At 34.5% G+C, this 24,163-nt stretch overlaps 1 protein-coding gene across 1 annotated transcript in view; it reads right to left on the reverse strand.

Annotated features, from left to right (window-relative positions):
* The window catches only part of LOC132561371 (metalloprotease TIKI2-like), a 98,053-nt gene that overhangs the window by 16,301 nt on the left and 57,589 nt on the right, over nt 1-24,163 (reverse strand). Inside the window, exon 3 of the mRNA XM_060226095.1 lies at nt 16,580-16,904. Coding sequence (XP_060082078.1) covers nt 16,580-16,904 — 325 coding nt within the window. The remainder of the gene's footprint in view (nt 1-16,579; nt 16,905-24,163) is intronic.

The raw sequence follows: 24,163 nt of genomic DNA on the forward strand, positions 1-24,163 counted from the left end.
TTCTGCTCTGAGGCAATGATACAGCATTCACTGGTATTAGTACTTACTCTGTAATATCTACAGGTAGAATGAATACCAGACATGGGTATACAGCTAGATAAAAATGGCACTAAAGCTTCATCCTGCAGGTCCTATTTAATGGCTGATGTACTGGTTCACTACAAAGTTTAACAAACTTTCATTGGGTCTTAAAACCTGTGACTTAGCCAGTTAAGCTTGTCTAAATTTGTACAAGAATACTTTACTCTAACTTTATATCTAAAATGGCCAGGAATATTATAGCACACCTACAACTGTTTCATTTCAAACAGCAGCATGGAAAGACAGCATTGCTACAACTGTTTCATTTCAGACAACAGCATGTACTGACAACATTGCTACAACTGCTTCATTTCAGACAGCAGCATGTACTGACAACATTGCTACAGCTATTTCATTTAAGACAACTGCATGTACTGACAACATTGCTACTACTGTTTCATTTCAGACAGCTGCATGTACTGACAACATTGCTACAGCTATTTCATTTAAGACAACAGCATGTACTGACAACATTGCTACAACTGTTTCATTTCAGACAGCAGCATGTATTGACAACATTGCTACAGCTATTTCATTTAAGACAACTGCATGTACTGACAACATTGCTACAACTGTTTCATTTCACACAGTAGCATGTACTGACAACATTGCTACAACTGTTTCATTTCAGATAACAGCATGTACTGACAACATTGCTACAACTGTTTCATTTCAGACAGCAGCATGTACTGACAACATTGCTACAACTGTTTCATTTCAGACAACAGCATGTATTGACAACATTGCTACAACTGTTTCATTTCAGACAACAGCATGTACCAAAAACTCAGCATTAAAATCAATGACGAATTCAAAATGTCAAATGAAAAAATTCAATATTGAGTTTAAAAGAGAAGTGCAGTAGGACTTTTGCTTGTTTTCGTTAACACATCTCTAAGAACAGCTACAACTAACACTGTTGGGGGGTCTGATATGGCCAACTCAACAGGCAGTTTCATCTGACAGAATCTGCCATGTTTTTCATAAATAACGACACTTCATCGGCTAAAAGTGCGAGCATATTTAACTTTCATCCACATATCTTGACTTGATTTTAAATTCCTGGCCTTTTTGAATTACACAAATGAGTAAATGATATGTTTCTATCTCGTAAAACTCGGCATACATCCTAAAACCAGATTGATATAATAAGCCTAGTTATATTATCAGATCCTAATGGAACACATATTTTGGAACTATTCAAAACATGTTAACTTTGCTGAAAAGCCTTCTTTTTGATCTGTGGGGTCGAAGATGTTACCATAAAATCGGAAGTTTTATCACCCAAATCAAATCATATCCTATCATATTTTTCTTGTTTTCACAACACACGATGTAGATGTACCATAATAGTAAGTAAATGGTAACAAAATTTGATGAATAAATATGAAAATGTTTTATTCTTTTTAATAAATCATTTCCAAATTTGTTTTTGGTTTTTCAGAAACCATTATTAAGACATAATTTTAAATAAAAAAATTTTTGATTAGTTTGGGATAAATTCATTTCAAAATCAGGACATGATAAGAAGTATTTTGCAAGAGATTGCCGTTGAATTTCTGTGGGCTTAATATTCGGTATACTTACTGTAACCTGATTATATACCTAAACCTTTGAAACAGTCCTTAATGATCATCTAGGGTTCTCGAATCCTGGACAATTTTAAACATGTTAACCTAAACGACCTCTTCAAAGGTGACACTGCTCATTTATTTTCAGCTTTACCGTTTCATAGATACAATTTTATCCCCATAGTATTATGAAATATATTCTTGATATCATTCTTAAATATATTTCTGAGATAATATCAACGGAACCATCAGTATAAATGTACTAGATTATAAAAGTGCACCCTCCCTATTGAGTATTTTTAGCCCACCTGGTCAGAAGGATCTGAGAGCTTACACAAATATTATTGCCATAACATACCTGAAACAGCAAAATTTTCAAAAGACTTAACAGAGTCAAAATCATAACAGTGTCAAATATCTTTACATTTGCATAATGTGATGTGTATCAAACATGTGGGAAAAAAAACCAAAATTATATCAAAATATGTCAAGCCTCCCTTTAGGAGTTGTTTTTTAATTATTTGTTTAATGCATTTGACTCTGCCCTTCTGACTAATGCCAGGTTGGAAACAAAGTTATTCCCTATTGGCATGGAACTGTTTGACATACAAAACCTACTCTTATCATTCTTCCTTAAAGGAGATTCCAATAAGAAAGTACATATTTGACATTTAGGTATGTAACACTGAGTGTACCATTACAGGAGGGTCAAATTCTGGGCTGGACAATGAATCTCTACATCTTCTTATGCAACACAGAAATCTTTCAAATCAAACTGTTTATCAGAATGAGAAACAGCACCTTTGGTTTTATTTAATTTTCTTGTCTTCCTTCCTGGCAAACAAGAACCGAAAACCAAAATTATCCTGATCAAAGTGAATTTCATGCTACATTCCAGATGTAGGAGTACAGGTTTCTAAAAGCTAATCTCCATTTTTGAAGGTGGATTTCAATAGTTGTGTGAATGGAGAGTTATATGTGTAGTGAGTTAGGTGGTCCTAAACTCCCTAGATAAACAAAGAGATCCAATCACAATGTTAATTGTATAATATCAAGGTTATAGGTGTTTTCTAGCTTTATTCAAATTACCTGGCAGATGTCAGAGGATCAACGAGGCCATAAAACTGCTGATGATCTGGGGTATAATCCATGACATGGAAGGTATGATAAAGGCACCACGCCAAAAACTTGGATCTTTTACAAAATTACAGTATTTAACTCAAAATGATGGGTTCCAATAATATTTTTACAAAGATTTTAGGTGAATTTATCTCTAACATTTAAGAAACATAAAAAAACCCTTCTAAAACTAAATTTATTTTAGATTCTGATATATAAATTAAAGAAAATAATGAAATAAACTGATAATGACAAATTTGTGTAACTGCTGCATTAAACATGTTAAGGGTATATGGTACATTATCACTATTTTACTGAGATTTGTTGATAGTATTTATTGTCAAACTTCTAAAGGGAGATAAATCTGACATAACTAACTGAAATAACGTAAAATATCCAAATTCGAAGAAATAACTTTTTGATATTTAGTAATTCTGCCATTATAATGAAATCAGGGAGAAATATCTTACTGGGTTTCAACCACATCCTTTAATGATGTTGTCTCATCAATATGAAAGCTAAAACACAAATATCAAGGACAACAAGAAGGTAGCATACAACCTTAACTCAGAAACAGGTTTTGATTATCATTACTGTCGAATCATTTCAGTTTCAGAAAGAAACATAATCATGTTAATTTCAAGATGACATTCAATCTCAAACTCAAACATGTTCACACAGTTTTACAGGAAAAATCTGTTGATCCGTTTGAAGATTTTGATCTTTGCCTTAATGTCACAGTTAAAATCTATAATCCGGTTTGTTTACACTGGCATAATATTGATAAGTGGATCTTACATATAATATACACAGTCTAGCATTCTACAGGGATTACTATTTAACAGATAAAATACTGTAACCTCTCTAATCCTTCTCCTGTTTGTGACATAATCACCAATTTAAGCCTGTAATGGAATCTTGTATAATCTTTACTTATAAGATATCCATTTGAAGAATCAAGTCCTTACTCAGACTTGAGATATATACCTAAGTAGCCTATCTAAAGATCGTCAGTCCATCACATATCAGATTCAATGCCTAGCTATCACTTAACTCCACACATTTACGATTGTTAACATTTTCTGACAACAGTTTGAGTATTCATTTTATCAAACGGTTTGTGGATATTTAAAGATGTATGCTATACCCTACTGTGATTTACGGACCTCCTTATAAAAAGAGTTCTATAAACATGAGAGAGAATTAAAGACATGAACTTGTATCATATACTACTTTTACCATTACAAATTTGATCATGCTAATTACAAAAGGGGGATAATTGCCTCTTGAAAATCAGTATGTGTAGAATGTTCTTTTGATTATGTTTGGAGATTTATTTTCAATGTTTGCAGCCATGTGTAATGGAACCCATCAGCATTATTGGACAGAAAACATTAGATTTTCCCTGAGTTCCATACAAATTTTTTCTTCAAAATAAAAATCTTTTATTTTCATCACAACTTAAAGCCATTTTTCATTCAATTGTCTTTTTGGCAAATGTTTTAAACCTCCATTTGAATAATAGTATAGAACCATACTAGCCAGGTATCAATTTTGTAAAACCCGATCTATAATTATATTGATCATATCATTATGACCCAAGGCTACAAGTCTATGTATATCTATTTAATAAAATATTGGTTATATGTTACTATCTATCATTATATACCTATATCCTTAATTCTTCTATAATAGCCTTGTAATTACAAAGTGTTTAGGATCCCACATAATAGCTAATATCAACGACCATTATGGCTGATTTGCTTTGTGTTGATACTTCTCGGCTTGTTGTCTGTTGACAATTGTTATCGATTGATCAAGTATGGCTGAAAGATGATAGGTACAAATATACATCTAGACATGACTTGCACATTTCCACAGTCAATAGTAACCATTAAACGACGGGTGTTTACAGGTGATAATAGGTATCGCAGCCAACAGTAATTGTTAAAGGACAGGTGTTTACATGTGATAACAGTAACTGTTAAACAACAGGTGTTTAAATGTGATAACAGTTAAACAACAGGTGTTTACATGTGATAACAGTAACTGTTAAACAACAGGTGTTTACATGTGATAACAGTAACCGTTAAACAAAAGGTGTTTAAATGTGATAGCAATAACAGTTAAACAAAAGGTGTTTAAATGTGATAACAGTTAAACAACAGGTGTTTACATGTGATAACAGTTAAACAACAGGTGTTTATATGTGATAACAGTAACTGTTAAACAACAGGTGTTTACATGTGATAACAGTTAAACAACAGGTGTTTACATGTGATAACAGTTAAACAACAGGTGTTTACATGTGATAACAGTTAAACAACAGGTGTTTACATGTGATAACAGTTAAACAACAGGTGTTTACATGTGATAACAGTAACTGTTAAACAAAAGGTGTTTAAATGTGATAACAGTTAAACAACAGGTGTTTACATGTGATAACAGTAACTGTTAAACAACAGGTGTTTACATGTGATAACAGTTAAACAACAGGTGTTTACATGTGATAACAGTAACCGTTAAACAACAGGTGTTTATATGTGATAGCAATAACAGTTAAACAACAGGTGTTTACATGTGATAACTGTTAAACAACAGGTGTTTACATGTGATAACAGTAACCGTTAAACAAAAGGTGTTTAAATGTGATAGCAATAACAGTTAAACAAAAGGTGTTTAAATGTGATAACAGTTAAACAACAGGTGTTTACATGTGATAACAGTTAAACAACAGGTGTTTACATGTGATAATAGGTAAATTAATGAGACTCCATTATGACTGTACTTTTCTGAATCAGATTAAAACATCGGATTATTTTCACTTGTGTGTGCCAAACCTGAAGATAAGCTCCTGTTTTGTATCAGTAAGTTCTTGCCAAGCTGAAATTCAAATACTTTTAAAAGAGGAAAACAATTCCTATGATAATCTGAAGAATACACAGTGAGATTTTTGTAATCTGTAAATGTCAAAGTACAACAGAAAACAGTGAAATATCTAAGCTTGCCGTACAGACAGTAGATCATTTTTTTTAGAATTCAGGATATATTCTGAGTTGAAGGAACACAATGAATCAAGAATGTTAATTCAACATCTATATTGGGAACTCTCAACACATCTGATCTCTTTCTTCAGGTGGTCCTTTCACAAAGGTGATGTTTTCATACCGATGAACTATTCATACAAGTGGTCTTTTTACACAGCTAATCTATCAATATTTTTTTTCAGTCTTTTTACAGAGGTGATATTTTACATGGATGATCTATCAGCAGTTCTTTTTACACAGGTGACCTATAAATACCGGTGGACCTTTAACACAGGTCTCTAAGTTCATGTGGTTTTTTTACACAGGTGACCTGTAAATACCGGTGGACCTTTAACACAGGTGTCTAAGTACATGTGGTCCTTTTACACAGGTGACCTATAATTACCGTGGACCTTTAACACAGGTCTCTAAGTCCATGTGGTTAATTACATCCCTAAGTGTTCTGTACCTGCCATCATAGCATCATCACCAGTCGGGTCCTTTTCAGATGCCCATGCACAACATTAAGGTATAGCCCTAATTATAAGTCCTTATCAGTTTTATACAAAATGTTTTCCCCTCAAGGAGGTCACAAGTTAGTGATTTTAGTCACAAAATGGTTGGGTGGGCCCTATGAGCAGACAGCAAACCAATGTAGAACTACTGGTCCAGCTCTGCCTGGCTTTACCTTCACAGCAGTGTACAGAGGTATCATCAACCTTCTCCCTACTGGGACCACCTCCCTGATTATACTGACAAGTGTAAACTCTACACCAGAATGGACATTTTATGTGTTATACGACTCAGTATCATTACATCTGGACCCAGGTATATTACACCCTTCTGGAGAATCCATAGATACAAATTATCCCTTATTTTTATCCTGTGAAGATTCGACCCCTGGGTGTCAAGTCAGTGATGTTTCTTTAATACACCTCTTTTACAGTTTCATGAGCCATGAAAATCTGATGATTTCATAGATCTTCGAAACCGAGAACGAAGAAATATCTCCTTCTCATTACTTCAGACAGAAACACTGGTTTGATGATGATAGTCGCATCTCTTTGAAATTTCAACAACTACAAATGGAAAGGCACGCATTGACCCTGAAGCGTTTCAGCGACAGGAAACACAGGCTTCAAATATCTGACATAATTTTGCCAAATCCAGATTAGTATCCATTTAGACATTTAGACTTGTATCAACCCCGACAATGTTTCTAGTGCGATTCTTGTTTAAGATTTGGACGGTAATGTTCTGTTTTCAAAGCTAATACCACTCAATCATCCTCTACAGAGATTCCAGAAAGTACAAACCTGCACAAGTTATGCTGGATATCAAATGGTATCATGTATAACTGTTTTATTTAATCTAATTTAATAACACTGATGGTCATTTATCTTAACTGAATCTAATTGTAGGTAGGTTGAGCTTTATGGGAGCTGATCCATGATTCCTCATCCTGATAGAATACATTTATAACACTTAAATATCTGAATAACAAAGAAATTCATAAAATAAAAAAAAACTAAAATATTCAGAAGATTTGATTGGATGGTATTCTCTTCTTTCCTTCCTTTATTTTATTTATTTATGTGTTACATATTACCTATTTAACTTGTGAATTATGTTGAATGTACAAAATTACAGAGACACAGAAAAGTATGACTTAAATATAACTAGAACTGCCATCCTGTGGATAACTTATACTTCCACCCCTCACCGTTATATTTTACACCAATTGTTTCCCTCTCATCCACATGTAAATCTTTAATGAAGGCGAAGTATATGGTTCCTGATATCCACATGTAGTTTCAGTGGTTCACAACTTACAAGGTTAGGTGTAGTATTAGGAAAAGATTTTGTCCAATCATTTGTCTTCTTTTGGTTACCATGGCAAGAAAAGAAGAACCAATATGTTGGAAAATAGTATCTACGTAATGTATATCTGTTTCCATAGTAATAACTCTGGAAATATCCCACGTGTCAATTACAGACTTTGACAAGATACACAATTCAATTAAGCTTAAATAAAGAAAACAGAAAAACCGCCTTCGCAGGTTTTATTTGGTTACCATAGCAACCAGATAACATTAGCGGTTTTGGAAAATAATACCATTGTAATTATCATTCTTGAAAACTCTTGAAATAGATCAATTTTCAGCATACGACAGGAAGCATTCTCCTGAAAGTTCACTTTGATTTTTACATAGGACAGTATATAATATGTACTGTAATGTTAATCATTATAACACATATATTTATTCATAGACTAAATAAATGACCTTGACCTTTGACCTCATATTCCATTTCTATTGACACACAACTTTTTACTTTTAATTAGGGTAATACTTTCTGATGTCAAAGAATTAAAACAATGACCAAATAAAGAAATGGAAACAGGAAGAGGGCATACGGAGGAGAAAGAAGGCAAAGCAGAGGAGGAGGGCATACGGAGGAGAAAGAAGGCAAAGCAGAGGAGGAGGGCATACGGAGGAGAAAGAAGTCAAAGCAGAGGAGGAGGGCATACGGAGGAGAAAGAAGGCAAAGCAGAGGAGGAGGGCATACAGAGGAGAAAGAAGGCAAAGCAGAGGAGGAGGGCATACGGAGGAGAAAGAAGGCAAAGCAGAGGAGGAGGGCATACGGAGGAGAAAGAAGTCAAAGCAGAGGAGGAGGGCATACGGAGGAGAAAGAAGGCAAAGCAGAGGAGGAGGGCATACGGAGGAGAAAGAAGGCAAAGCAGAGGAGGAGGGCATACGGAGGAGAAAGAAGGCAAAGCAGAGGAGGAGGGCATACAAAGGAGAAAGAAGGCAAAGCAGAGGAGGAGGGCATACGGAGGAGAAAGAAGGCAAAGCAGAGGAGGAGGGCAAGGATGAGGTTGAGGTTGAGGAGGGCAAGGAGAAGAAGGAAGAGGGCAATAAAGAGGAGGGAAGGAGCTGGTAGTTATACAAATTGTCTGTTTACTGAAAAGTGGAGACATTAATTTGAGCTTGTATCTTATCAAAGACAAAGGATACTGGACATTATTGTAATGACATGTACTAGATGACCAGAAAGGAGTCGAAGTAAACCAAAACTGATCTCTGTGTAGCAGCCCGCTAACAATTTAATTATAGACCTATAGCTTACGTTATATACCATAATAAAGATATACACACTTAGCCTATCTTAAATTCATCTGAAAAACCTTTTGAACATAACTTATTAATTCTCTGATTGTGGTTGAATTCGTGTACTAAAACACCCACGAACATGTCTCAGGCTACCTGAACTTTAGATTTATGACAAAATTCATTTCATCAGATGTTCATTTATTTTCTATAATTCTTTTCAAACATTACATTTTTTTTAAAATCACGTTAATTTCTTCCTAAGTCCTATGACTAAATTCATTAGTCATAATAAAACCAACAGCATATTGTCATCAGAAGAAAAATGCTGTTGAAATGACTGATAAATGTTACACATAGCTTTATAGTAGAGAAACTTGTTACATCACCATCAAAACTCATGTTTCACACACTCAGCCGTCTGATAGATAAAAATCGCCGTGGCGATAAATCCAAACTTAAATACCAGTATAACAAATTTTAATTAGGTATAGATCAAGTCGTAGATTGTCAGACAGCATTAAACTCTGCTGCAAATCAATGTGCTCTTAACTTAGTATTCTATAGGCACTAACAGCAAATGTAAAGTTTAAAAAAGATTAAAATACAGGTTAAAAGTGTTGAATTCTCAAAGAGATAGCATTTCCATAAACATGATGGTGCCGTTTGTTTTGGTTGCACAAATTGAGTTTAACAGTTTTGATATTTGATAATTAGAAAAGCTAATTACTATTAAATGTTGCAGCATTTCTAACTTGGAAACCATCATCTAAAAATTATATAAATGGTAACTGAATACATTAACATTATTTCATGTGATTAAATCTTAATAAAAAAATCTTTCTTGTTGTAGGGTGAAATATTAACTGGCCTGTTTAAGGACATTTTGTGCCAATGTACTCAGTTTTGAAATGAAAAATGTAAATGGTGCTGCAAATGGAGAATTTGTTCAAGGTTTTAAATACCGTTGCTGAAATCAGTCAATGACAATGGATGTCTAAAGAGACATCAAACATAAAAAAATTATGTATCTTGAGAGTGACACCCAACATATAAACAAGAGGTGTTTAGGAAGAAATCCAATATAAAAAATGAGGTGTCTAGAGAGACACCTTATTAAAGAAAATTAGGTGTCTAGAGAGACATCTTATTAAAGAAAATGAGGTGTCTAGAGAGACATCTTATTAAAGAAAATGAGGTGTCTAGAGCGACACCTTATTAAAGACAATGGGGTGTCTAATAGACATCCAATGAAAGAAAATAAAGTGCTGAAAGAAAATCAATTTAACAGAAGACATACCAGATCATGCAAAAAGTTTAAAACAATTCTAGTGACAAGGAAACTGCTGAGTTTTTAACTGACGACTAACTTGTAAAACAGGGACATATTACATATGTATTTAGGATTCAGGAAGTTTCAGCCAATCAGTGTTGTGTTTATGAATTTCAACCAATTAGAGTTAAGTATAATCATATGTATATGTAGACTCTTTGAGCTAAGGTGTAGACCTTTCATTCTTTATCTAAATGAACTACAAGCATGTAGACAGCAATACCCTCCAATGATAAATTTTGATGTAAATGTTACTGTTAAGTTTAACAGATAGTGCAGTCACAGTTTTAGTTGAAGAAGAGACGAGACAACCACTATAATCCCTGGTACATCTTCTCAACTCAATATATCACACCAGGGATCTTAAGTAAAAATACACCACAAGCAGCGTACAAACACACAAATATCACTTTCCCTTAAAGTGAAAGTCTACCATCTCTGTTGCATGTGCTGTGCCGCATTCCAAGTTGGTACTGTGATAAGCAAGAGATACAGATCCATTGGAACATCAGGGAAGATAGAAGCAATATTTGGGATACATACAGATAGCAGTAATACCTGAGAATTACCTGCCCTTCATTGCTGAGTGGGCTCGACAAGGTGACAGCAAAAACAGACAAGACTGTCACCGGAACAACACAAATGTCATGTGATCAGCGTTTGTAGCTGTCCAATCACTAACTACTTCTTCAGTAGGGATGACAGTTATGGTCGAGCATCCCCTCCCCCTCCAGAGACTCCCCTCCCAGGCTCCAGACCTTACACAATCAGACATACTTTATGTGGATATCTGCTTGCTGTTCTTGTTACAAGGGACACTTTGCCTGTCAGGAACGTGGTAGTTGAAGACACAATTTACACCCGACCATCCCCAAGTTTATGTACTTTACTACCCTGTTGACACTTCAAAGTTTTATAATAGTAACCTTGGCAGGTCACTAAAGAAAATTGGCATCATACATCAGAAAGAAATGCTAGATGGAGAATTCTGATGACAGATATTGTCCAATGTAAACCTAGGTGGGGTGTATGAGCTGCATCTTCCATCACAAACGTGGTCATTATACCCTGTTACATAAATACACTAACTAGGAATTATAGCTTCTACACCTTCCTTATCTGATTAACAATCTCAGTTTTCATCACCATAGTTAGATTAACAAGACAGCACTAACTATTTCTGAAACGTATAGGTATATGCTATACTTAACCCTGACATTGATCCTTTTCATAAAAAGAGTTTCAAAACCGTGATACCTTGTTCACAAAAGGATTTTGTGTCCATGAAATTTATCTCCTTTAGTACACCTCCATCCAACACACTGAACCTTATCTCTTTTTAAAATATGGGAATTCTGCTACTGTGATATTCATTTCCTTTCAGAAATCAAGTACTATAATATCATTTTCTCCTTAAGAGAAAGAACTCTGAACTACGACACCTTTATCCGTTTCCACTTACTAATGTCATATCGGCTGAGTTCGGCATTGCGTTTACCAAATAGCACTTCTTGGTTAATTGACAAAATATAATTTAAAACAAAAGGGAGATCACTCTTACTGATGTATTTAAATATGCCTGAACCGTTGATGAACTATACTATATTCGTATACATATCCATTGTTTATTTCATGTAATGGAATAGCTTTGAAACATAGTAATAAAAATCAGCTGTAAATCATCATCACTAATAGCTGTAAATCATTGTCACTAATAGCTGTAAATCATTGTCATCAACAGCTGTAAATCATTGTCACTAATAGCTGTAAATCATTGTCACTAATAGCTGTAAATCATTGTCATCAACAGCTGTAAATCATTGTCATCAACAGCTGTATATCATTGTCATCAACAGCTGTAAATCATTGTCATCAACAGCTGTAAATCATTGTCATCAACAGCTGTAAATCATTGTCATCAACAGCTGTAAATCATTGTCACTAATAGCTGTAAATCATTGTCACTAATAGCTGTAAATCATTGTCATCAACAGCTGTAAATCATTGTCATCAACAGCTGTAAATCATTGTCATCAACAGCTGTAAATCATTGTCATCAACAGCTGTATATCATTGTCATCAACAGCTGTAAATCATTGTCATCAACAGCTGTAAATCATTGTCATCAACAGCTGTAAATCATTGTCACTAATAGCTGTAAATCATTGTCATCAACAGCTGTAAATCATTGTCATCAACAGCTGTAAATCATTGTCACTAATAGCTGTAAATCATTGTCACTAATAGCTGTAAATCATTGTCATTAATAGCTGTAAATCATTATCATCAACAGCTGTAAATCATCATCATTAATAGCTGTAAATCATTGTCATCAACAGCTGTAAATCATCATCATTAATAGCTGTAAATCATTGTCATCAACAGCTGTAAATCATTGTCATCAACAGCTGTAAATCATTGTCATCAACAGCTGTAAATCATTGTCATCAACAGCTGTAAATCATTGTCATCAACAGCTGTAAATCATTGTCATCAACAGCTGTAAATCATTGTCATCAACAGCTGTAAATCATTGTCATCAACAGCTGTAAATCATTGTCATCAACAGCTGTAAATCATTGTCATCAACAGCTGTAAATCATTGTCATCAACAGCTGTAAATCATTGTCATCAACAGCTGTAAATCATTGTCATCAACAGCTGTAAATCATTGTCATCAACAGCTGTAAATCATTGTCATCAACAGCTGTAAATCATTGTCACTAATAGCTGTAAATCATTGTCATTAACAGCTGTAAATCATTGTCATCAACAGCTGTAAATCATCATCATTAATAGCTGTAAATCATTGTCATCAACAGCTGTAAATCATTATCATCAACAGCTGTAAATCATTGTCACTAATAGCTGTAAATCATTGTCACTAATAGCTGTAAATCATTGTCATCAACAGCTGTAAATCATTGTCATCAATAGCTGTAAATCATTATCATCAACAGCTGTAAATCATTGTCACTAATAGCTGTAAATCATTGTCACTAATAGCTGTAAATCATTGTCATCAACAGCTGTAAATCATTGTCATCAATAGCTGTAAATCATTATCATCAACAGCTGTAAATCATTGTCACTAATAGCTGTAAATCATTGTCACTAATAGCTGTAAATCATTGTCATCAACAGCTGTAAATCATCATCATTAATAGCTGTAAATCATTGTCATCAACAGCTGTAAATCATTGTCATCAACAGCTGTAAATCATTGTCATCAACAGCTGTAAATCATTGTCACTAATAGCTGTAAATCATTGTCATCAACAGCTGTAAATCATTGTCATCAACAGCTGTAAATCATTGTCATCAACAGCTGTAAATCATTATCATCAACAGCTGTAAATCATTGTCATCAACAGCTGTAAATCATTGTCATCAACAGCTGTAAATCATTGTCATCAACAGCTGTAAATCATTGTCATCAACAGCTGTAAATCATTGTCACTAATAGCTGTAAATCATTGTCATCAACAGCTGTAAATCATTGTCATCAATAGCTGTAAATCATTATCATCAACAGCTGTAAATCATTGTCATCAACAGCTGTAAATCATTGTCATCAACAGCTGTAAATCATTGTCACTAATAGCTGTAAATCATTGTCATCAACAGCTGTAAATCATTGTCATCAATAGCTGTAAATCATTATCATCAACAGCTGTAAATCATTGTCACTAATAGCTGTAAATCATTGTCATCAACAGCTGTAAATCATCATCATTAATAGCTGTAAATCATTGTCATCAACAGCTGTAAATCATTGTCATCAACAGCTGTAAATCATTGTCATCAACAGCTGTAAATCATTGTCACTAATAGCTGTAAATCATTGTCACTAACAGCTGTAAATCATTGTCACTAATAGCTGTAAATCATTGTCACTAGTAGCTGTAAATCATTGTCATCAACAGCTGTAAATCATTGTCATTAATAGCTGTAAATCATTGTCACTAACAGCTGTAAATCATTGTCATTAACAGCTGTAAATCATTGTCATCAACAGCTGTAAATCATTGTCATCAACAGCTCTAAATCATTGTCATTAATAGCTGTAAATCATTGTCACTAATAGCTGTAAATCATTGTCATTAACAGCTGTAAATCATTGTCATCAACAGCTGTAAATCATTGTCATCAACAGCTGTAAATCATTGTCATCAACAGCTGTAAATCATTGTCATCAACAGCTGTAAATCATTGTCATCAACAGCTGTAAATCATTGTCATCAACAGCTGTAAATCATTATCATTAATAGCTGTAAATCATTGTCACTAGTAGCTGTAAATCATTGTCATCAACAGCTGTAAATCATTGTCATCAACAGCTGTAAATCATTGTCATTAATAGCTGTAAATCATTGTCACTAATAGCTGTAAATCATTGTCACTAGTAGCTATAAATCATTGTCATCAACAGCTGTAAATCATTGTCATCAACAGCTGTAAATCATTGTCATTAATAGCTGTAAATCATTGTCACTAATAGCTGTAAATCATTGTCATCAACAGCTGTAAATCATTGTCATCAACAGCTGTAAATCATTGTCATCAACAGCTGTAAATCATCATCATTAATAGCTGTAAATCATTGTCACTAATAGCTGTAAATCATTGTCATCAATAGCTGTAAATCATTGTCATCAACAGCTGTAAATCATTGTCACTAGTAGCTGTAAATCATTGTCATCAACAGCTGTAAGTCATTGTCATCAATAGCTGTAAATCATTGTCACTAATAGCTGTAAATCATTGTCATCAACAGCTGTAAATCATTGTCATCAACAGCTGTAAATCATTGTCGCTAATAGCTGTAAATCATTGTCATTTATATCTGTAAATCATGGTCATCAACAGCTGTATATCATGAATAGTTGTAAATCTTGAAGAGATTCAATTAGATCTTAAGACAAGAGGCCCATGGGACTTAACGGTCATCTGACAAAAAGCAAGCCAAACCTAGAAAGTGGGTTGAGGTCATTCATTTGAACAAACTTGGTAGCCTATCCTCCAAGCATCTTACAGGCCTAATATCAGCACTCATGGACTTTTGCTTGTTGAGAAGAAGTCGTTTGTATATTTTAACATATTTGACCCCTGTGACCTTGAAAGTGGGTCGAGGTCATTCATTTGAATAAACTTGGTAGCCTTTCCTCCCAGCATGCTACAGACCCAATATTGGCACTCATAGACTTCTGCTTATTGAGATGAAGTCCTTGGTATATTTTAACATATTTGACCCCTGTGACCTTGAAAGTGGGCCAAGGTCATTCATTTGAACAAACTTTGTAGGGCTCCATGCCAGCATGCTATGGGCCAAGTATTAGCCCCCTAGGCCTTCTAGTATTTGAGAAGAAGTTATTTAAAGATTTTAACATATTTGACCCCTGTGACCTTGAAAGTTGTTCAACGTCATTCATTTGAACAAACTTGCTAGCCCTTCATCCCAACATGCCACAGGCACAATATCAGCAATCTGAGCCTTTTGGTTATTGAGGAGAAGTCGTTTAAAGATTTTAACATATTTGGCCCCTGTGACCTTGAACGTGGGTCAAGGTCATTCACTTGAACAAACTTAGTAGCACTTCATCCCAGCATGTCACAGGCCCAATATCTACACTCTGAGCCTTTTGGTTAATGAGAAGAAGTTGTTTAAAGATTTTAACATATTTGACCCCTGTGACCTTTAAAATGGGTCAAGGTCATTCATTTGAACAAACTTGATAGAGCTCCATGCCAGTATCCTCTGTGCCAAGTATTAGCCCCCTAGACCTTCTAGTATTTGAGAAGAAGTTATTTGAATGAAAAGTTTACACACGGCGGACGACGACGGACGAAGCACGATGGCTATAGGTCATCTTGACCCTTTAGGGTCAGATGACCTAAAAACAGAGACTTTCCAGAAGACAAACAAAGTAAAGAAAAATACTGTATCAAACATCAGTTATCAAATACTTAATGACAGCTTAAAACCTTTCTTGTAGCAGAGTGATTTTTATTCAGCTTGAGCACTGTGAAGTAACTGCATAGACTTAAAACAGGAAGGTTTTTGTTCTTGATAAACCTTACACTAATTTTTCATTTTAGGGACTGGCAGCTTTATGTACATATATATATACAGGTGTTAATTACAGTACATGTGATAACTACAGACAGGTAATAATGTAACAGGTGGAAATATAGGTATATAAAGATTAGCTTGTACTTTCTGTATATTACATTGTGACCTCTGACCCTAATGGTGCAGTACAACCTTGCATTAACCCCCTGTTGAGAAGTCTAATTTCACACCTGTCTTCAAACCAAGTATATACAACTATGACCTACCTGCACCAAAGGCAAAGAAAAAGCTTTTCTTTGGATGGGCTTTGAGCAAGCTAATTACTCTCTCAGCCATCCTCTCGTTGCGTTTATTTATAAGTTCCAATCGGAAGTATTCGTCGATGAGTTTGGCAGTCTCCTGAGCACCCGGGGGTAGGGAGTTGTTGACGAGACTGCGCACCTGCGCTGTGTTTTGATTGAGGATGACAGCATTGAGGTCCCCGCAATTGTAGTGATATATGAGCTCGTCCGTAGTGTACCTCGTCCCTCCTTCCTCACTAGCCCGGTATGCCTCGTGCTGCCATAGTGTTTGATTCAATGCAAATAGCACCTAGAGAATGGAGAAAAAGAACTTACTGAAATTTTGGTACAATAATACTTATTGCTCTAATTTAATGGTATTAAAAGTATCACACAGTCAAACCTGTCTATAGAGGCCAGTCAAGGTAGCAGAGAAAAGTGGCCTTTATACATACGTGATCTTTACAGATATGTAACCTTTGAATAAATGTGGCCACTAAGGTAAATGTGACTGTATACACATTTCAATCTTCATGAGAGACAGATGATAAGAAATCCATTTTTTTTAAATTGTGATCACCAATTTTCCAGTTTTTTGTATTGTGTAACAAGTTTTAATTACCAGTGTCTCCTTGTCTAAATTTTCCTATAATATTGCATTGTGAATACTGAACTGACAAATACTGAGAAAGACTTTCATTAGATATTTCTAGTCTTTAAAGGCATAAATATTGCAAACTAAATTGAATATTCCATGTTGACACCAAAAGGATGAATTAGCATTTTGTCAGCTGATACCCTACTAAGAGATAGAGAAAAAATCTTCTAATAGGTCATTTCTATCAAGAAGCATCTTCTGTTCAGTGGCCACCTCTGTCAAGAGGCCATCTCTATCAAGATGCAACCTGTGTAAAGTGACCACCTCTGTCAAGAGGTCATCTCTATCAAGAAGCAGCCTGAGTTCAGTGACCACCTCTGTCAAGAGGCCATCTCTATCAAGATGCAACCTGTGTTCAGTGACCACCTCTGTCAAATTGCCACCCCTAGCAAGAAGTATCCTGTGTTTAGTGGCCATCTCTATTGTAAGATACCACCTCTCTATAGGACCACTGCTGTCTCCATACAAAAAAGTCATTATATATTATAATATATGGTACTGTCCATGTGTTGCAACTTTAAGGTCAGTAACAGTCCTCCAAAAACACATATTTCTGGAGTGCAGAGAAGGGAAATAACTCATATCTTAAGGTTTTGAAGAAGTTGACAAAGATCAGACACCAGTTTGCTAAATAAACTCCTGTCCACAAACACTCTGACAGACAGAAGGATGGAGATGAATGGACAGGTATCTAGATTCCAGTAAATAAAATCACTATGGTAAACAGGCTACTCAATACAGTGCTACATTTAATGACAATTACAATCTTCTGACCACAGAAAGTGGTCGGATGGATGGACAGACATTTTGATTCCAGTAAATCATCAAATATATCAAATATAATGTAACAATTTAAGAAGAAGATTACATTACATACTTTATATTAAGATAAATTGTATGACAAGAAGGTTATATTCACTTACTGTATGAAAGACATAAACACTGAAATTTATCTTATGCTGGATTCACCAGTTAAACCAACCAAGGATTCTCATTATCCTCTCGTACATTAAAAAATAATGGTTATATTCTGTATCTCGGTGTCCTATACCAGCTGGAACCATTGCTAGATTAAGTTACATTTCAAATTGAATAAGGCTAAATCCCAAAACCTTGCTACTGATAATATCAGGATCAATTATTTCTGCATTCTGCAATTTATCTTTCACCAAATATACCATCATTTGATAATTTGTCTTTTTATCGTCAGATTAATATCCAACTTACAAGTCCGACCAAATTTTAGAATCAATTTCAAGGACATGTATGCAGAGATAAAGAGTTAAGAGAGCAGTGTGTCACAGTTCACATCCATCAAGATTTTCCAATGATTTCAGAACTTGAATCTTAATTAAGGGAAGATCACCATAAAAAACTTTTAATGTGTAAAATTTGATATTTTTTTTATCAGAAGTGACAAAGGACTAATTCCAAGTGAACAAGATATAATGAAATCCTCGGGTTTTCTGATAATTGCTCTAAATAAATTCTCCAGTAATAAAATCTCTCTCAACACATTACAGCAATAGGCTTGATTGTATCTGCTGGGAGGTTTATCATTTAGTAATGGTAAAACAACCACGATTCACCAGCTAACCTTTTCATATAAGGAACATACAGACAAATGACTACATATAAATTAACACATTTTTCTTCCACTGTACCATTTAAATTGTATTACTACTGTTGGAATCGACCGCTGGTGAGTTACAAATTTACAATCAACATCTGTCAACACGTTAATCTCACTGTTTTATGGATGGTAATTCCAATATACTATTTTTTTCAAATATACCAGTATATCTACGGGCTAAAACAAATTACTTCTAACACATTAAATCTAATTGTCTCTAGAACAAATTGTTTGTACTCTCTAATTTTGTGTTAGTGTATTTGAAAATCATTATGCCACCTTCAAACTAGCCACAGGCAAATACATATCCAAAATTACTTTACATTCACAGGGTATGCTGGTACCCAGTGATGAAATCAACTTCAAACGTAAACCTGATAGTCGTGTTTCTATTGCAACAATTTTGAATCTTATCCAGCTGATTTATAGCAGATGTCAATGACAGGACAGTCGGAGTTCATTCAAAAAAGTATAGAGTACTACTGTAGACACTAAAAGATATTTTGGGTAGCTTGAAGTGAAATATCACAATGAAAGATAGGTACAGAGATAGATTTTGGCTGAAATCCAGGACTGGGTTTTCAAGAGTCTCACAACTTATCTAAAATTAATTCCAAAACAAATAGCACTATGTCTACAACTGGGTAATATCGTACAAACTCACCATGAAGTAAGGTATGTAGTACGCGACCACCTCTCCACTCCGCCTATACAAACTTTAAACTGTCATAGTTTTAGTGTTTTCCCTTCATAATACACATTCAACAGCTGAAGAGTTCTATCCAGGTATAGACACATGTTTAATACATACCTAATTTTAATGTGTGAAAATAATAAGATTTCAAACTTCGGAAAATGAAGAAGACTGCATGTATTTACTGGTACGTTACAATTGTCACTAAATATCAGAGAAGTATTGTTACAGTGAAATTATTACAGTATGAATCTAAATTGGAAGATTTTTCCACTGGGAATATTTTTGGAATAATTTTGAAAGATCTAGGAACGAAAAATTTGAATATTTGAATTTTTTTACTGTTAAATTAGACGTTTGAAATTGACATCAGTCTGGAGGTAATATACAAGCACATGTTTGTGTTTTGTAGTAAATAAAACATACTAATTTGCAAACATCTCTACATATTTTTCATCTAAATCTACAAAATATTACTTTAACTTCTCAAGATGGCTTTATGATGTTGGGAATAAACTCTCTGATCCATTTTGGATTGACTTTGAGCAAAACTTACAGAAATACAAATATTGAAAGTTTATATAGACCACATATAATGAGGACCAAAATTCAGCAATTTTCTCTGTCAAAAATGCAAAGTCATCAGGTAATTGTTAAATTGGTACCAATCACAAAGGAACTTAAAACAGAATTAGAAAAATTTAATTTGAAAATGTTGAAGGTTTAAAGCTAAGTTTTTATGAAAATGGACCACATGCAGGGAGAAAATTTCAAATTTCATACAAATTTTTATCAAGGTAATGAAAAAGCACGTAAAATGAATGTTTGACTTAAATGACAAACATTCTAAGGTTAATGACAATACCTGTATTTATTGTACCAGGAGTTAATTTATTGTACCAGGAGTTAATCGGCCCCTGGAGAGGCCAGGTACAAGGCATATTGGAGTCGAAGGTAACACCACATACTAATCAGAGACTAGCTGACCTTCTGTCTATGTTCTCCTGTTTCCAACAACTCACTCCCCCTCCCCCCCCCCACCCACCCCCACCCCCACTCCACCCCACTAACTTTTACCCATCATTTTGTAACATTAAGCGTTAATCCATCCATCTCACCATTCCCCTTTTCCATATTCTTCCTGTTCACCCTTCTTTCTCTCCCATATCCCTGTGTCTTGTATATTCATCCACACCTATATATTTCCCTTAACCATCTTTCATTCTTTTTTTCTTCCTTCTTACACACTCTTCCACTCCCTCTATACCTAAACTCTGTTGAACCTTGTGTGGTCTGTATGGCATTCAGTCCAACTTCCTAAAGAATTTTTTTCAGCTCCATCAGACTCTCATTTGTGACATCAGTCTGCTATAAAAACAATACCGATGTGGAATAGATAGCATTGTAGCCAACACTTTGGGGGACAATATAACACTATACCTGTAATTTCCTGACAAAGATGAAGGTTTACATAAAACTTAATACCCTATCATGTTAGAAAGGGTCGAACTTAACCATGATCCCAGCTTTCATCTCAGAGTCGCCATAATGGCAAGTCATGTCACGGTACTAAACACCTGAAGGTTCCAATAAAACCGTGCCAGTCAACCGTAAACCACCATGTCTGACAAAAAGACGAACCGTAATAATCAAGACATATGTCATAGCATTGAAGACAATAATGAGAGTTTATACTATTTGAACCAATGAAAAAGGGAGGTGTCCTAAAACATCATCTATCGCAGCTCTTTGTATCCACTTACCTCTCACAACTTTTTGTTTACTTTGTCTCATATATTATAGCTTTACTATAGATGTGCCTATCTTAGTGGAAACCCCATTCAATTTTTTTCACACCAAAGATATTGCAGTAAAATATGATTGTGATAATATCAGTTTCTGCATGTGGTTAATAAAGCAATCATCGTGAATGTCTTCATTCATCATTGCACTTTATTATTCAAAATTCATATTTCGCTAAAACCTGATCATCCCAAAACAAGTATGTTTAAATTAATTTTTTTTTATATAAAAATGATCATCTGATAGATTTTGCAGACTAATCATCAACATATTATTAATTAATAATAAACCATATGCAAGATCTTGATTTTCTATTTGGAACTCTTCTGTATAGGAGTTACATTTAATGCATATCTACCATTCAACCATAACTATTTCAACCAGATGTAAAATTCATTACTGGATTTGAAATGCAGTTATGAACAATTGTTTACATTTATATAATATTAAGCTTCATTAACATATAACAACAGACTTATCAAGCCCATCAATTAGTCGGGTATAATTAATGATGTCTACAGAAATACAGATACATACAGCTACGATGAGAAAGTTTATGGCTGGAGACCATGTTTAACAAGAATAATAATGGTAAAGCCACTGAATTCTTTACCCAATTATAGTGTGCTACTGTGGTGATGGTGACAAATGATGGATGGTGCTTGGTGACCCCTGATGACCTCTGTGACCCCTAATGACCTAGTGACACTACACCACCTATATTTCACATCCCTTCATTAATCATTGTTTAAGCTACCACCACAAAAAAAAGTTGATCATCCTATAATTCAATGTACTGAGTCTGCTGCCCGGTAGCATTGGAAAGGGCATACTCTAAAAATTGGACTATGTTGTCTGGTTAAACTATGACCAAACTAACAGCCTACAGAAATCTTAAATGTTATTATACTGAAATGATTTCTTATTTATATAATCAATTTTATCATTATCATGCATGGTATACCATTTATTGCTTATTCAAAACAGAAAATGCTATATAACACAAATTTGTACTTTCAGAGAGTAACCAGAAAATACTCTATAGATCTAACTTCCTTTACCTGTCATACATCAAGATAATTTTATGTTTGGAGATGTGGAAAACCACAGGATACTTGCCTATATGACCTGCGGTTGCATCTCAATTTTTTTGTTTGTTTGTTTCTCGGGTTTTTTTAAAAATTATTATTTGAAATTTTAAATCAGGGGTATTCCATGTTTTAGGGCGGGCCAGTCATTTTGTGTCTGCTACCTCGTACACATGGGAAAGTACTTGTCTCCCCTGCAGTGTTTTGACAGGATGAGTTGGCTGAGAGTAGAAAATCCTTACTCTCCCCAGTGATCAGGGTTTATTTACAAGGACCAGGGTTTCATGTCAAGTTGTTTCCATTGACTTAGTGATGAATGAGGAACAGGTTACGAAATACTTATACACAAATAAAGTGTGATTGTATCTCCCATCGCAAGGGTGTGAAATAAAACATCAGATTGTTAAAATAATACTTCACATTTCATGTCTCAAACATACTCTGGATATATTCACACTATGTTACAAGTTTGATTTTCATATTTTGTGGCTTCCTTACATTAACCCAAAACATTTTGTCTGCTTACAATGCCTGTGCCTTGCTTCCTCATTTGATCTTTGATTTCTGTAAAAGCAGCGAGACAAAATCTGAAATTTCCTCTGAATAAAACTAGAGGGTACAAGGCATCACAGTCTTAGTTCTTTATAGAAAGTTTTTTGTCAGATCTGTATGATTTAGAATCATTATCAAATGTCAAACATAAGACCAGGTTATCTTTTGACAGGTACCTTTTGACAATCTTATGGGTCAAGGTCACATTTGGATTATGTACAAGGTGAAGATGACCTTCATCATGCTATGATTATTTACTTGGTCAATGAAAGATTGATGTCCTTGAGAATTTCTGGTACAAATCTCGGTGTATTACCAAGTCAGGTTTATGTGCATATAATTACAAATAAGATTTTACTAAACCAAAAAAGTTATTTACAAGGTAAAAGGTCCTATGCAACAATTTGTAAGGTACTGTATTTATCCTAAAATAATACTCCAGCCTTGTAAAAAAGCAACCCATATTTAGTGTAACTCAAAAATATAAACCGATGCTATTTCTTTATTATTGTCCTGTAATAAGCCACCCCCCCCCTCTCTTAATTTGAGCAGTAAGTACCTTTATGTTCCTCTCTCCCCCACCCCTCCACCCCACTTATTGCAGGATAAATTCTGTGAATTACATTTCTACAAATATATGATACACCAAAATTATCTTCAATGTCATGTTATTCAAAAGGTCAAGTGTCAAGGTCATTTCTACCATCTAAGTATACATCCAGTTTATCAATGAAATCAAAGGCTATAATTTGTTTACTGACAAAATCAAGGGCACATCAGTAAGTCAAGGACGCATCCAGATTAACATTGCAGTCAAGGTCATATTTCAGCATGATATCAATAGCACATTTAAAATGTTTTAAACTTTTAACATTTACAGTATGAAGAATTTTCTTATTCAGCAAAAGCTCATGGACCACAAACTTATGATATTGATAATAACTGCTACTTTTCTTGGTAAAAACACACAGCAGTCTTTTGATTAAATACCAAATGTTGAGTACTAAAAAAAGTTAACAAATAGCGTCAATTCTACCAACCACCTGCACGGCATTAATGTGAGGTCGGCTGCATCAAAGGTTTCAGATTTCCTGCATATGTTAGACGAGACCCTTTAACTAAAGTGTACAGTTGTCTGAGG

Source organism: Ylistrum balloti, unplaced genomic scaffold (genome assembly GCF_031769215.1).
Source record: "Ylistrum balloti isolate Yb309-2 unplaced genomic scaffold, AGI_CSIRO_Ybal_v1 Utg371196, whole genome shotgun sequence".
In the NCBI taxonomy this organism is placed as follows: domain Eukaryota; kingdom Metazoa; phylum Mollusca; class Bivalvia; order Pectinida; family Pectinidae; genus Ylistrum; species Ylistrum balloti.